Source organism: Nomia melanderi, chromosome 10 (genome assembly GCF_051020985.1).
Source record: "Nomia melanderi isolate GNS246 chromosome 10, iyNomMela1, whole genome shotgun sequence".
In the NCBI taxonomy this organism is placed as follows: domain Eukaryota; kingdom Metazoa; phylum Arthropoda; class Insecta; order Hymenoptera; family Halictidae; genus Nomia; species Nomia melanderi.
In genome coordinates, this window is record NC_135008.1 from 9,284,244 (window position 1) to 9,301,562 (window position 17,319).

General features: G+C 41.4%; 1 protein-coding gene across 6 annotated transcripts in view; it reads right to left on the reverse strand.

The window, feature by feature from the left end:
- Positions 1 to 17,319, reverse strand: part of Fhos (Formin homology 2 domain containing) — a 231,842-nt gene that overhangs the window by 95,800 nt on the left and 118,723 nt on the right. The window contains exon 1 of one of the 6 annotated variants that reach the window (XM_031983116.2): positions 650 to 1,129. The exons of the other annotated variants lie outside the window; for them this stretch is intronic. Coding sequence (XP_031838976.1) covers positions 650 to 663 — 14 coding nt within the window. The 5' untranslated portion in view covers positions 664 to 1,129. Of the gene's footprint in view, positions 1 to 649; positions 1,130 to 17,319 lie in introns of those variants that run through there. 6 annotated transcript variants of the gene reach the window in all.

The following is a 17,319-nucleotide window of genomic DNA, read 5'->3' on the forward strand; positions in this document are numbered from 1 at the left end:
AGTAAATTTTGAATTTATAAACGTGCTACTTAAACGGAGAAAATTCCGTTTTGATAGTATCGCGTACTATATTGTCAAAAACGTTATGTAATTCACAAAAACGCTTATACGTGCGCTCGAAGTGACCGAAACTAATATCCCGGAGAGTTTCTACATAGCCAGAGACCCATCCAAGCCCGAACTGCGTGTAATATAGTTTAACTTCAGTCATCAGCCGGAAACTAGAGTTTTCTACGTGATACAGTCACCAAGGGAATTCGATGTAACCGAATTGCGGAGTGCAATTGCCTTAGTCGGGCATTAATGAAATTTGGTACAAATTAAACAGCTACATAGTTTCTCGCGTAACATATGAAACTGAAACAAACTGATCCATCGAATCTTCTGCATTTCTCAAGTTACCCGAAAAAAACATCAATTCATTTTTTCCCCTTGAAACAGAAAAACTATCTTCGTTCCACGATGCAGAGTTAAAAATCACTCAAGAAATTATTCCAGTTCCCAAGTGCCGAACACCACCGACATTCTGAACAGATTATCGTAAATCATTTTCGACGCGCGGTCCCCGAATTCCCCTTCGATTAAGCTTTCCATCACGACCAAGCAGAACAATCCGCCGAGCTGTCGGCGGCGTTACAAGAACAATTACCAGTAAGGTGGCATCCCGTGGTCCCAGTCTCATGTCCTCGGGCTAATCCAAGGGGTAGCGGTGCACTCAGCCGGATCACTTTTATTCAATCACAGCTACCGACGCACTCCGTACACGGATTTCACTTTAACAACTCGGTAATCACCGGATTGCGAATATTTATGCGCCCCAACCACTTCTCCGTTCACGGAGATCCACTTAAACCTCCGATCCGAGAATACTCACATATTACTTTCGATCTATATCGAGTATAAACGTTGATTATTAGCTTCAATTTAATAGAATTGTCCGAGACAACGATCCAAGTTTTCGTAGAATTTTTAATTGGTCGACGGATTCGCGTAAATATTCGCAGTGTGGTTACGCGTTACCGAGCGGAGAGCGAGAGATCATCGAACAGGCCCGAAGAACACTCGCGACGGTCTCGAGGTCTAGGCAACGACTGGCTGCTACCAGGATGGCCTGTTGCCGGTCTGGTCCCAGCGTTCGCCACAATAGAAACTGGTGGGAGATCAAAACGCTGACTGGCCGCTAATGCACGCGTATGTACGAGCTCCGCTCGCGCGATACATTCTTCGGGTTGCGCGCGTGCTTTCAGCAGCGCAGCGATTCCTCGTCGACGGAACCGTGACACACACGTGCGCTCGCGGGGGCTCGGCTGAAAATCCACCTGGAGGGTGGTTAGTCACTGACCGATCTCGCTGCCAAACGCGGTGGTCGACGAGGTTCTATTGTGACGTGCCTTCGTGATCATCGTTTTAACGATAGAACAACCGGACCCGTCGCAATTAAGAGTTTCAGTTTTTATATTCCGTAATTATTGATATCTTGAAAGCGTTAGATATTCGAAATGGTTTGAGAAATAGTTTCATTTCAATACTTTGATTAGTATATGAAGAAACCGAAAGAAGCTAAACAAAGATTTGTTGTATTTTCACAGAGCTCGCTTGCCAAAAACAAGGCGGTTACATAAGTGGTTAATAATTTGAGGTCTTGAATGAACGGGCTGAAACGTGTGATTTAATAAATCTGTCCGTGAAGTGGCGATTGCAAGTGTTGTTTTTAGCGGTTCACGTGGGCGTGTTGAGCGTTTTCTTTATCGCGGGAAATTGGTGCAGATTTCGTTAGTTGGTGGTAGCGTAGCTACGAGGACTTTACTGTTACTGTATAATGCGAAAAAGAATAAAGATAGGTTAAATAATCAACGTTTCTTTTCTAATACATTATCAACGATAAACAGCTTGTATCGATCACGGTTAAGAAATAAATCATAGAGCAAGAGATCAATAATTCTTTCTACCTCTGCTAAGACCAGAGACATAATCGATTAAAATCCTCGTGAACGTATTAAAAACCGAATTCCACCCGACTGAACCCGAACGTTAATCAAAGAACGATGATTCCCTGAGTATAATTCGATCATGCAAAACCGTCGCCGGTATTTACAAACATTTACCAATTGGAAATACCAACAAAGCCGGTTCGCCGATCAATGTTCAGGCCCCCTGGACCTATGCAACCGTCGGTGTTGAACGCGCGGAGACGTTTGCACAGTTCTATGTACCCGGGGACGGACGTCCCTCTCTCGTATCGCTTGTAGAGAGAATAAGGGGCCGCGCGATATCCGCGGCTATGCTTGTGTGGCACCGCTTAATTTACTTAACACGGATACGCAACGCAGCCCCGTTGTATCCTCCACGCTCCAGTAATTACGCATGCAATTTCTCTGCAAGGCCCTTAGGGCACGTCGAGGTCGGACGACCTCTCGGCGCCAACTCCCCGACAATTTCGCTTTTCGAATCGAGACCACCTTCGGCCCGGCACCGGCCGACCATGAAGGATCTGCCGCGTACGCGATACAGCTGCATACACGCGTGTACACACTCGATCGGGTATACACACGGATCATGCAACGGTGCAGTGTTTGCGGTCGACGCACGATCGCGATCGCGAGTTGCTTCGGAAAATTCGGTCTATGAATGAGGGAGGTTTTTCTTGTAATCGTTCGACTTGGGATGGTGTTCCTTGTATGATTGCAGTTTTAAGATGAAGGCTTCGAGACATTTTTACGTTCCAGTGGTAGTTTATATTTTACGCAGTGTGCTGTTGTGACTTAAGAAGTAGCATGTACCTTATTTTGTTGAAGATTGTTGAGAATCAATGTCGCTGAATTAAATAGGTGTGTATGAAGTGGGTAACATTTGGGAATTTGTTTATTTTGCAAGGAACGTTGAGATGTAGAATGGAGTGAATTGAAGTTCTATGATATTCGTTAGAATGCGTTTAGGCAATTAGAATTACCAGTGAAATGTGTAGAGTGAGAAAGAATGAAACTTTTATTAGGAGGTTCGAGGTGCGTTGCATTGGTTTTGGAAGCGTAAAATGTGTGTCGTTCGAGAAGAATCTCTTTTTGCTAATTAACGGGGAATGGATGATTCGAAAGTAACCGATTGGTGTCTTTTTAAGAAAGTAATAACTGAGCACACGATAAAATGTAGAAAGTATAATTAATTGTTTCCTGCGCGCGGACGAACGTTCGATGTTTACCATTTACGTCTTTCTTGGAAAATGTTGCGAACGACTGGTTGCTACGGTTATTAGGCTCGTGTTACAACGTATGTAACAAGTTCCGGAGAAAAAGGGAGGGGCGATTACGATGGAAAAAAGCGGCGGCGAGTAATATGCAACATTCGCGGCAACAGCTTCCTCAATTTACAGATGCCCGATAATTACATCCGTAATTACTCGAACGTACACACTTCGTCGCCGCCAAACCGCAGAAAATGAAACTATTAGGGTCGATTTACATTGACGCTACAGTCACGCCGCGATCATGCGACGTTCAAATGCTACTCGAGCGTGCCTCCGGGCTTGCTCGTAGCACGCATGATCTTTACGAGCATAATTCTGGGCATGAAATTATGGAATACCTTCGAACAACGTGTCATTTTTAGCGATCACGAAACGCAAAAGGGACAAAAATGTTGCGACGTGTTGGGTGTTTCATATTGAACGATGGATCAACTAAAAATATGAATGTTGAATGAGCCATTCATTCTGAAAGTGGTTCACATCCATTTTTCGAAAAAGTCAAGATAATGGATGTAATAGCTATGATTCGGTATTATCTTTTTATTTTGAGACGGTTCTTTAATGGGCTTAAACCACGTTGAAAATATACCTGTCAAACGCGAATGCACGATCAGATCCAAAACTTTCTGCAGAGTTTCCAGAAATTCCGATTGAATAGTAACCTTTCATTTATAAACATCCGTTTCAGTATGAATCTTTGATTTCCCGCAGGAAGTGAATGCCATTAAAACTGCGTAAACAAAAGAATCGCTTGCGGTCGAGAGTAAAATTCAAAGAATTCATATGAAAAACGGTAAACCGAACCAAGTAAATAGCAATTACAAAGACAGACGTTTTTGTTTGATTAAAGCCTGGCAACCGCAAAATTATAAACAAACTGAATTCCCACGAAGATCCTACGAGCATTGAAATCGCTGGGTTCTTCGTAGCCGTAAAAGATTTCTTTCCCGTACCTGGATTTATATTATAAATTCAAGCACGACGAGTCGAACAATCTTCGGTGAAAGGGCATAAAAGTTTATAGTTCCTTGAACTGCATTTAATGAATTGCAATGAAAAAGAATTCAACGTAAGCTTCGGTTTTTCGGTGTTTTATACAAATACTAACAATTCAATCTTCAATAATTACACCCAAAGTGAAACCTTTGTATAAAGCCTAATACTTTAAGAATTAATAAAGATTTCCCTCCTACCAATCAATAAGCATCGCTCGCACAAATAAACAGAGAAGAAAAAATGAATCTCGTATCAGAATCGTAAACCTCCACTGCATCACAACTTTAACAACAAATGACGCGCTACTATAAATTATCCGTTCTATCTGTTCATTCCACTCCCCGAGTGTGACATTAATTTTCCCGCATCCCCGACGGCCATAGCGCGGCCACCGGAACGCACTTTAACACGCTGACCGCCGAATCAGCGATCATCAAAATCCCATACCTTCGAAAGAAGTTTCTTAGTGCAACAAAAACTGAAAAATCAAGATCCTTCGCGGCGATTGCTATATCAACTTCCTTGCGTCTCCGATTGACGTCGAATAAGAACGTTTAATAACGTAAGTAACTATATCTAGTGTAATATAAGAATAGTACACCAAATAATTAATAATTGCTTCAATTTATCTTAGCTACGAAAGAATAATCGATAGGTAAATACACAAAACCCTCAAGATATTAATGACAGTGAATGTATTCATTTTTCAAACTGTCTGAAAATTCTCACTTCAATCTGAATGACACAGCAGTCAACGTATTAATTTCTGAATCCACCGAAAAATTGTATCGCTCGAATTCACTTAATATAGCAGAGAAAGCGTTAAAGCATCGCTTTTCTCGCAAATCGAGAGTGCCCATCTTGGCAATTCACGATTAAGATAGCCGATATCCCTTTTTACATTTCCCTCTCCCTCTGAGTTCTCTTTTTCTTTTAAGTAGTATCCGCAGGAAATTCCACCGTAGAAGGAGAGGACAAACGCCCGTGCCCCATCCACCGCAGACGGGTGGCCGTCCGCGGATAAAGCAACTCGTTAATCTTCGGTTGTTAGCCAAGATGGAGTGATACGTATCTCGGGGTTTCTGTTGCAGACGGATGATTCGTCGAGGGTACCGCTATCACGGGAACTGGCTCCCCCTTCGCTCTTTCGCTCTCTCGCTCCTCGATTGCTCGACGTGAGACTCGAAGAAGCACGGGAAAGAGAGAGAGAGAGAGAGAGAGAGAGAGAGAGAGAGAGAGAGAGAGAGAGAGAGAGAGAGAGAGAGAGAGAGAGAGAGAGAGAGAGAGAGAGAGAGAGAGAGAGAGAGAGAGAGAGAGAGAGAAATAGGGAGAGACTCGATACCGAGGGCAACGAAAGGGTCTCGGGGACTGCCATGGATACGAAGGACCCTCGGCCTCGAAGTAAGTGAGTACTTGACGGCCCTTGATCGCTGCTCGATCCGACTCGTGGATAATTAGCCGCGGTCGGTCATAATTAGTTGACGAACTACGAACTGTTAAATTATTACGTTCCTCGAGTAACCGACTGGTAGTTACCGACGTCCTTGTGATCCTCGTTTAACTAAGCTTGAGGTTTTCAATTACTTTTTCCCGGTCTGAAGACATTTGTTTTAAATCGAGGGATTTTATTATATTGTATGTAACACTGGTTCAGAATTATTCTGGTTATGAAATATTCAAGGATAAAAAATTGAAAGAAACTTTGTCGAACGCTCGACATTAGTTCTATGTTGCATTGTCACGTGCGCCGTAGATGCATGAAGACCGTAGTCTACTTACAAGTCATCTCTTACAATCTCTTCGACCGGAAATAAGCGATTGCACTCGACGGAGGTATGATAAGACCTGAATTATTTTCTGCTGCGTTGAAATTCAATCGTGTCGAGGACTCGAGGAAAATGCCGTCGATCCATGTGATAGAACCTTGATTAAGTTTCTGATTCAATGAGCCTGAATTAGCTGCGATCGCGACGATTACGCTAAATTGGTTATAATTTAATCAGAATCCAGACACAGAACGTAAAAATGACACTTCATATCTGCAGTTCCTCTCCGTTCAACCTGTTTACCATCCAGTTTCCCAACTTTCCACAGGAAGCTCCACGGTTTTTGATCTTGTTCTGGACACGGTCCAAGAACCAGCGGCGCCTTTTCGCTTACATTGTTCTGTTTTCATAAGTTATCGCTTCAACGTCGACACCTCTGCACCCTTTCGTTCAAAGGGAAACACTACGCCCTCGCGCTTGAACACTCCGACGACCCTTGCGGAACGCTTTTACGTAACGCGCGGGATGCTAAAATTTGAGCTCGTACATCGAATGAACATAAACGTCGCGCCAATAAAATAAATAAAAATAGAAACGGTTCTCAAGATTATTCTCTCGAAAATAAACTTCTCGCCTCTCAAAAGAAAAGCAAGAGAAAAATTATTTAAATAAAAAGAAGTATTTCGACGAAAGTTCTTTTAAAAGGTGCGATCGTTCTAACTTCAGATCTTTTTCTTCAGATGATTACCTTTTATCACACTATTACAGCTATTGTATTTTCACCGAGATTTTATCTTCATTTTGTTTCTAATGGACCCTGGTGTTCATAATTGCCGGCTAAAAAAAAGCAAAAAAAAAAAGAAATAGCTAAACATTAAACTCGGTTAAACCAATTGTTATTATCGTCGCGGGGAGATTGCCATTTTATCCTTACGGCCCGGCCGCCATTTTCTTACGCGACGCGCGGGAAACTTTGACCAACATTCTGCCGCGGAGAATCCAATATTCGCGCGTTCGCTCGTCCCCGACGAAACGGATTAACATTAAAGTTCCTCGTCGGCGTAATTGCTTTTTTCTAGTCCGGCCCGAGGCGAAGCGTCGCCCCGGGGAACACGGCCGGCGAGGTCCGGATTTAAATGAATTACGAAAGCCACTTTCCGCGGCCTCGACGGTATCAATTATCAACGAAGCGGAGGGGAACTGTTTCCTTGAGTCCTCGAGATTTTCAATATTTCGAAATAAGAAAGTACATTGTTCGCTCGCCTTGAGACTTTTAAGTTTCGGGCAGAACGAAAAGTTCGAATATTTCTCATAGAACGACGAAACTAAATCACTCACCGATCGTAGGATGCTTATTAATTTTTCGTAGCAGCTATTAGCGTGAAATGGCGTTCAGATTGTAAAACATCATTAGGAAACTCGTTTCGTATATAATACGTTCTACTATTATCAAAAACCAATCAAACATTTCGAACATTCAAATCAGAAGATTATATAATAAAAGTACGTACATTCAAATGAAACATTCAAGTTTACATATTATTAAATTGCTAGTTCTAAATTTGTGAACAATATTTCTCATGTGTATATGTATAGAAGAGAAATCGGTCTAATTGTTATCTGTGACCAGCGAATATTCAGTAGACGCTGAACATTCGAAAGTCCCCCAAAATCACGGTAGTATAAAGGGATCAATGATCCACGGATTGCGCAACAAGTCCCGTCCGGGCGTACCATTCATGCTGCATGATCGATGCGTCGAAGCGTCTTTTCGGCGGGACGTAACGCGCGTAGAAGCGTCGAACCGGAAATTAATCGGTGCCGTTACGCGCTGGCGGTGGGTAACACAGCGACAATTAATCACCGGACAGTTGTAATCCCTCGTATCGATATATCCGTGACACAGCCGCCTTCCATAAATTACCCCAGGCACGTCTAATCGTCGCCCTTTCACCCCCGGACGTGACGGAACTTTTAACGGAGGGCTACTGTTCTTGTACCTCCGCTTCTTTTTCCGTCATTTTAACGATAATCAGCGAAGAACTACTCTTTCAAATATTTAAAATACGAAAAACATTATGTTAACCCTTTATGTATGAGAATTTGTTGAGCTTCTAAAAAACATTTCAATAAAAAAATCTTAAATACTAGGAAAAAAGGAAATCAAATATTAGTTTCTCGTTATTTGAATAATTAAAATTAGTCAAATTACAGGGTCTCATCTGTTTATATTTTCTGGTTTAGTCGCATAGTTCTTGTTTTATTTACGATTTTAACGAATCTGAGAAGGGTATAAGAAAGTTTTGAGATATTGAAATTGTAAAAGATGCTTATTGATATTTTATGCTTCTATATTATTCTTCCCATATAGTGAAATATATTATTTTACCATTTTGGTTTTTCTAAAATAATCTGTGACAATTACAGTTTTTACAAGAGTCCCCAGTTTGTTACTAAAATAAGACCTTCTGTGATCGTAATTTCGGGATTCGTGATAAGAAGAACGTGCCGCGCTTCGCGATTCTTCACCTCGATCCGCCATTTTTCTCTGGCTGCGGCGTTCGGCTGATCCCGTCGACGCCGTGCACTCGTTTCCGGTGATATGTCTGTCCTCGAACGGAAACGAGGAACAGGGGCCAGGGATTCAGATTTTCCGAAAATTCTCATTCGACCCGCGGGGTACACGGGGCGTAAATTTTCTTTTCAACGAGATTGAAGGATGCATCACGCGAAGATCGAATGCAGAATGAACCTAGGAGATTGCAGTCAGATTTGAAATTGAGAAAGTGGAAAGCCATTATCGTATGTCTCCAGAAAATCGGAAAGTCAGATTAGAAAACGAGTTTCTTTGTTCATTGTTATGTTTGAAGTTTCGTGATTGTTTTCCTCGAAACTAACGAACGAGAGAAAACTTTTAAGGAGTAATTTCGATTTGATTTCATACGAGAAATCGTTCTGTACATTATTTTATTGATGTGCCACTTATATTTATATATTTGATTCTTCTAAAGCCACATTGCAAAGTGCAGTATTGATTTCTTGCATATTTCAACACGTTGAATGCCGTGGGGGACACCGGTGACCCGCAACCGAATCGAATTACTATAGTTCACTCAATTAAGGATGATCATTTGAAAACATATATATATATATATTTTAAATAATGCTACCTAAAATGGTGACATTCAGTTAGACGAACGTCCAATAACGATAATGCAATTCAATCAAATGATTCAATATTTGATTTTGTCCATTTCATGTATTTTGCTCTATGAAATCGTACGGCATTCAATATATTAAATTCATTTTATATAATGAATGATAATACATATTTTCAACTGTCGCACAACTGTGGAGTACAATAGAAGTGCAGACATACGCGTACAACACATCTGTACCGATTCATTTATTCTTTCAATTTCTACTTAAAATATTCAATTAACACGTTAACTAATGAAGCGAATGCAACATGAATATGCAAATGGCCGTAAATAATGGAAACAGGACAGCAGCAGTCATATTCATGAAAGTAATTAAAAGAACCGTACCATTGGAAACTACATACATCCTCGTTAGAATGTACGATACAAATACGTAGCCGAAATAGGAAATAACATTATACAAAATGAATTGTAAATGCACGAAGCCTTAATGAGAAGATAAAACAATTAAAAGAAATAATGAATAGTAATATACATGTATGAATAAAACACACTAATTACATCGTGGAACAATAATTCAGTGAAATACGACCTTGTTATATCACAGAACAATAAATCTGCAACAAAGTATATTTCAAATATTCTACAAGCAAAATTGGCATTTAAACTAGTTTGAATTTAGTTCATTCATCTTCGTTTTTACTACGAATCAATTTATCAATTACCATCATTTATTAATTACCTCGCTCCATACCGGTTTCTATTTTGTGTACATATTTGCTTCGAAGACCGTGCGATTTTTGGAAAGGAGAAGAGCCCAGCTGCACCGTAATGCGTTCGAACTTGCGACGAAATACCCGTCTCAATCCTAAACGCATACGCTTCTCCGCTGGAAACAAAAGAGCCATTCCAATGGGTCCATAGAATGGCAATATCGAAAGGGCAAAATACGAATGGGCAGTGTTCTACGAAATCCCTTTCGAAGCGAAGGTATTAAACTTATCGAACTGCGTTCACTCGTCGACTTACGAGCGAGTTATGTTCCCAGAAGTTTGCCCGTAAGTTGAGCCATTCGTATCCGTGCCTCGGGTACGCCCGGCGAACTAACGGCTAGATATTTCTTGAAAATCGGCGAATTCTTGGACGATCGATCTCTTCGAACCTTTCTTACTTTCCTCTAACTACAATCACGGCCGTGCCGTTTTCGATCATTTCTCCGTCGAACGAGGGTACACGGAAAATTTGTCGAAAAACGATGCACCCGAGACATCCGGTAAAATAAGAATTCAATAAAACAAACATTCGACGAGCTACAATTTTTTTTCAAATTGGATCTTTCGATCGGAAGAGATTCGTCGGAAGGAAAGTTTTCTGTTTATTTCATATCTTTGTAGACCAATAAAAAACAAATTCAAATTAAACTTCCAGTTTCTCGTTTCAAACGGAAATTCAAAGCTAAACGTAAACTTTTCGCTGAAGCACTCGCTCTCGACATCGGTCCGAACTTTCAGCGCAACGAACTTCACGCGCAAACGTTTTTCCCCTCGCGGAATTGATCCCCAATGAAAGCGTGAGCTCGTCAGCGGCCGATTGCGCTTGAAATCGCCGAAAACCGCCGGCGATTCGTTGAATCCACGATAATCACGCTGCGACTGCCAAATGTTTATAATCCCTGGTGTTTTCTAGCTGGATTTCGTGTTGTTCGCGTTTTATTCGTGGTCCGAAAAAAAGCGGCGCGGCCGATGAAAACACGTAAAAGCGTCGGAATTATCCAGAATTCGCGGGCGGAAGTTCATCAGAGCGCCGCGGGTTACGAATTCCAGACTCTCTCTGTCGTTCCCGATCATTTTTCTCTGTCTTTTTTCCTCCCGCCGAAGAAAGACGCCGGAGCGAACGGGAAACAACGAAAACGATCCGCGCTGGCTCCTTTCAAACTGTGTTGCGAAAACAAAGGAGTTCGCGAAAACAGTGGAATTCTCGCAAACACCGTGCGGAAGAGTTCGATCTCTGGAGGAGAGAGTCGCGAACACGGGTTCGAAAAATGGACAGGAAGCTCCGGGAAACAACAAACCGGTCGGATTTGGTTATATATAGATCGCGGAAGTTTGTAAGTTCCTGTTGCCCAGCGAAACGCAGTGAAATATTGATTTCCCGAGAATTTGCCATTGTACGTGTCTTAAACAAAGAATCCTTAGTATCGGAAATAATAACATTTCATTCGGTTTCCTTTCGTAAATAAATTCCGTACATAATACAGTCACTCATTAACACTAAGAAATTAATATGATTATCGTGTAATTCTTATAAAAAACCGTAAGAGTAGATTTCTTTCAACTTCCGCTGATATTCATTACACTAGGCAAGCGAAAGTATTAATTTTCAAATAACTACGAATACTGAATACATTTGGAATATCGGTAATTACAAAATAAGAAGATTAAAATCAGTTGTTTCACTGATACGGTAGTTCTAGTGTTAACACAGAGAATCTTCTGTCGCTAGAAAGGAGTCTATGGGAATCACAAAACTGTTTCACGTCAAAATATTTACTTTGAAAGTTCTCCACGGAAATTCCATCGCAAAGGAAAGTATAGAGAGAACGAGCTATCGTGATATTATTTCAGAAATCACAGTCTTCGCAATCTTCACAGTCTTCAATTCGGTTCTCGAAGTATGTACCGCGTCTCGAACATTCCGCAGTTTTTTGAGTTGCTGTACTACATCGTTAGAATTGAACGCGAGACACGCGAAGAGGCGAACGGAAAAAGGAAATGCTCGCTTCCACCAACCAATACGGACCAAATTGAACTTCCAGCAACCGTGTCGAACATAGCTTCGCGTCTATTTCGCGAGACTCGTTAAGGAGAGACGTGAACGAGCGAGCGTTCCTTCGATCCGCGTGTTGCCGGTGCGACGGAAACCAGTTTAGCGTCGCGGACGCATGTCCTGGAACATCTCGAATGAAAAGCGGTGGGACACGGGACCCCCCAGAAAATATATTTTCGCGTGTCGTTCGCGTCGACATCGACGTCGCGCGTCTGCCAGGCGTTTTTAGCGGCGCGCCGTCCCGCGCTGGCACGTATGAATATTTTCTCGGGGAAAACGAGACCAGACGGCGCGCGGCCGGCCCGCACCGGATCGCCTGCAGAGTAATTTCTCCGCAGTTCCCTGGTTTCTTCTCTCCGTTGCGCGATTTCTTGGAACACAACACTACCGGAACGGATTTCCCACGTAAATAATGCGAGGTATTAAAATTGTAGGGAAACAAAACAGAGAACAAAAGTTCACACCTGACAACATGTGTTAACACGAAGTCTATTATAGTTGGAAACTGCAAGCGTAATGATGTTCAATTGTGTGGATATAAAAAATATATGTTAGATACCTTTATGGCTAACTACAGAATTTTAAATGAGGCGAATTAAGTGACAATTATTTTTAAAAGATGGAGGTCTGTCTCAACTTCTGAATGAGGAATTTCCATTCCGCATTTATCTTTAATCGTGTTTAATATTAACCCTTTGCAGTTGCGAGTATTTTGCTAGAAATATTCTACATTTCCTGATGAGATATGGGCGACAATTTTTGAAACTTACGTGAAGAGAAACTACTTAATTAGGGAGCAAAGCTATTTTAATATTCCACATATTGACGCATTATAGAAAGTTGAGTATCAAATATCAAACTGTATAAGTTTAGTGTATTAAATCAAGTGACTGAGAGTCGCCTTTCGAGTGCAAAGGTTTGAGTTTCTGATTATATTTTGACGTCAATGAAGAACGGATATATCAAGCATAAAGTAGGCAAACAAATATTTTTATACACTCACTCGCGAATGAACTGAATTCGAAATAAACTGACAACTACATTTGATGTAATCCTGGTGCAGTTATTGAAGACGATACTATTATATGTAGAGATGTCACAGCGGCAAGTTAGGGTGTCAATCGACTTCCGTCCATTGTACAATTTTCATCTGTTTTCGTGTCGAGGGGTCGGGAAAAGTGGAACGCAAGGTGACCAGGTGAATTTCAGGCGTTTCTCGGCGAATGAAGTTAACTCGCGAAAGCGACGTAATTGAAAACAAGAATGGACGGATGAAGCAAGACCGATAAGATTGCTGCGAAAATTCACTGATGGTAGGTGCAACGAGATGCATGCCTTCCTGCTGCATGCGGCGCTCGGTCACGCGTCCCTCCCCATCTCTCCCTCCGAAACGTGTGCTTTCCCGATAAGTTAAAAACCAGAAGCGTGGATGATTTATAATCTAGTATATTTCAATTGTTAAAACGATGCGTGCCACGGGCACCCTTATCTAACCTTCCGAAGAAAACTGACCAGCAAAAACTGAAATGATTTACCATTGAAACCGCTCGGCCAATTACATCGGACAAAAATATACTGTAGACTCGTTGAAAACTAGCCATGCAATCACATATTTTTCTGGAACAATTCGCAGACATAGAAATTTGTACATTTTCTGAAATTTTATTCTACTTTGAACTTCAAGCAAATTTCCAATAATTCTGATTTTAAGGGGTGAAATGTTGGTTTATTACTAGCTTAATTCTCATTTGGAAATACAATTTCTCCTTTGCAGAAATCTTCAATGTTTCGGTGTATCTATAAATAACATAATCGACTTTCAAACTGCTTCGCAATTACTCTTAACCTATTAGATTCACGGACAATATATAACAGTTTACTCCATTTTCAGGGAAATTGAAGTTCTTTCATTCGGCTCTACAAAATTAGAGGTTCAAAAGCAGACGATCTGGATACACTATAATACATTATAAAAGCATTCATCAAAATTTGCCATAAACATCTACTAAATAACGATTCCAAAATTGAATATCCATCAAACTGACGTATTGACAATCACCTCAAACCGCTCTAATGCAGACAGAATTTTCTTCACTGCAGACGTCGCCGTAAAAATGAACTGTTAAATCGAAGAGTTTTATCAACGTGTTATCAACGATATATTTGGCTGACGTCGCAGCGAGCGTTAAACCGTGAAATTTATTTTTACACGATCCTCCTATAATTACAGCTCTCCATCTTCAGATGTTTCTTGGAAAATTCACTCCCCGACCTATCGATGCTCGCGATAGGTATCCTCATCCACGATCTGTCCGGGTATTCCCAGGATTTTCGAGCTCGCTTCGTACTCCATTTAATTTCTATCGTCTCAGAACGACGTCGCCCGGTTATTCTATGTACAGCCGGTCGTTCACGGTTCGTTTGCTGTCGCCGCACTCCCGGGGAAATTCGCCAGTTTCCTCAAACATTTACCCTCCACCGCCTCGTCGCGTTATTGACAATAAAGTTAGCCGTTAATAACCGTTCCCCGTATCATGCCGCGTAAAACAGCATCGACGCTCGGGACTCCGATAATTATTTTCCATCGACGGCCGATAGACACCGGCAGCGAACACTCGCTCTAAACTACAGAAGAAAATGCAGCGGGGACCATGAATTTCAATCGCGAGATACAGGGCACGCGAAAAGAATTCATAAAACTTATTCGCCCGACGATTTTATCGTGTTCACGCCGGATGATTTAATAGTGCGCTAAACAAACATCCATGAGGTAATGCGCGGTTTATGGTAATCAATAAATGAAAAGCGAGAAGGTCGTAAAATTATAACTGCGATCGCGTAAGCACAAATGACGAAATAAGAAACGCCACATAAAATGATGAAATGAAATAATAGATATTGACAAAATAATTGTTACAGGATTGAAATGTTAGTTAAGAAGCAACAATTGTTTAAGAAGCAAAGGTCGAAAGTCAACCTAGACGCAATTGTAAATGAAATTCGATTCAATTGAGATTAAAGTTCGAAAACCTGGAATAAATGTGTTGTTCGTATGAATATTAACGCGTTATCATTGACGATGCGAGGTTAGTTGCAACTGAAATTGCAAGGTAAGGGGTTTGTTTCTATCTATGAAACCGAAAGAGGCGATCGTACGCAAGAGAAGCGTGTCAGACTCGTGGCGAGGATTTTAATGGGAATTTTACAAGGATGAATATTACTCAATCATTTTCAATTCAAACTAAACGTTATCCTTCTGTTATCGGCAATTATGCTTTAGAGCAAATATAGACTTAGAGTATACCTAGAATTTGTCTCCTTTAATAAATTATTAATGGTGAAGTGATATTATCGGCCTTAGTTGGGAAGTAAATCGCAGGACAAGGTGTTAAACGGAGGATTGTTCAGAAGCTCGCGTCAAAGGCTCGAACGGATAACGATCCGGGACGAATTCTCGAACGCGAGGGCCGCGATTAAAGACGGATTTACCGGGAATCCGCGTCCCTGATCTTTTCACTCGTACGCCGCGGCGGCTCGTTCCATTCGGCTCGTAAATAATTCGCCTGCACGAGCTTACGCGTTCCCCTGATCGACGAGCATAAAACGGACGGTAGCTACGGAACGAATGATCGATGATGCCTGGATCAAAGGGATCAGGATTATCGGAGTCACGATTGAGCTCTGCTAAGTACCGATCGAAGAAAATAATCCTCGGGCTTTCAACGAGGATTTCCCGTGCATTTGCTACCCCGTCGGAAGTTAATGGCCGGAAACTAACTGTTTCGTTTAGTAGATTGCCAGGTATCTTACCAACCATACGTGACTCGAACACGACGCGCCGTAAATTTCGAATCTATACCGGTAGCCTTGCTATTTCGAAGTCGCCTTTTCATGGAGCACACGTTACGACCAATATAAAATCGAAGATAACAAAACTAACGTTAATCTTTATGGTTTTCGCTTGAGGGATTGAAGCAAATTTTCCAACGTAAAGTAATTATATACTATACAACCTAAGTTTCTTTCGTTCTTATTAATGTATTCTTAATTATAATTGTGTTTCTGAATATTACGTGACTTGGTTCATATAATAATCCGTCGCACTCGAAAGTTTTCCGCTAGAAGTGTTCATCATTTTTCGATAAGATACAAACGTAATTCTTTGAAACTAACTAATCAGAGAACGTATATAAATTAAGAAACATAGCTGGTTTATTTCAATTCAATTTTCGATGCATTATACGGTGTATAATATTAAATCACGAGATTTTATAATTCTGCTATATCAAATCAAGCGATAACTGAGCATGACTGACATTTACCAATAGATCAACTCAACCGAAGTAAAAAATAAAAAGATACAGTTCCAAGCGAAATTACTTAAGGAAGATTCCGCTGGATCAATTACACTCTCCATTTCCATTCGGTTTGATCGACGCCCGAGCCGCCGCGGCGCAATCCATCAGCCTTCTGAAACAGTTCCTTACGAATAAATCGGCCGAACGTCACGCTCTCGCAGGGTTGCTCGAAGATGCGACCCCATAGGGGATCGCGGCTACTCCATCGGCCTCTATAAATCTTTCCCTAATGACGGCCAGGCTAATTATTTCTAGTCCCGATCCCGACTACGTCTATCGTTATCTCTCCTCCCCCGCCCCCGAAATCGCTTCGGCTGGTTAAATCATCCCTTACCGTAGAGCACGCCATTCCGCGATCGATCATCCGACTCTTACGTCTTCTTCACGGCTAAAAGCGTGCGTTAAAGCGCAAGATTTAATGGCCGGATAAGTCGTTCCTGGCTTTAACCGCGGTTAAACCACAGAATTCGAAACGTTTATCGATAGGAAGATTCTTGACGCGTTTATCGTGACTTCACTCACCCTTTCTCTCTTTTCTTTTGACTCCTGATCGATCCAGACAACAAAGGGGGATCATTTTTCGCCTGATTCGCTCGTAAGATTACATCGTAATTGGTGGAAGATTAACGTTTGCGTATCACGACAGTGAATCTAGGTTTCAGCTAACGTTTGAGTGCAGACGTTTAACAAAGTGTTCGGAGAAGTAGAAAGTCGCGCATAGGTCTCGGAGAATGTGTCTGGAGAAGTTGAGAATTCTCGTACTTTATTAAGTAAGTTTGGTAAGTTCTAAATCTAGATTTCTTCGATAAAAGTACGAATGGGAATGATAAACTCCAATGCATGAAATCCGGAATTTAGAGGTTACGAAAGTGTAGGTTCAAATGGCACTCGACCGAGATCAATATTTAGGAACAGTGTCAGTCACGTGATTTTCATTCTAGTTTTCAACACCATTAATGAATATCTCGCTG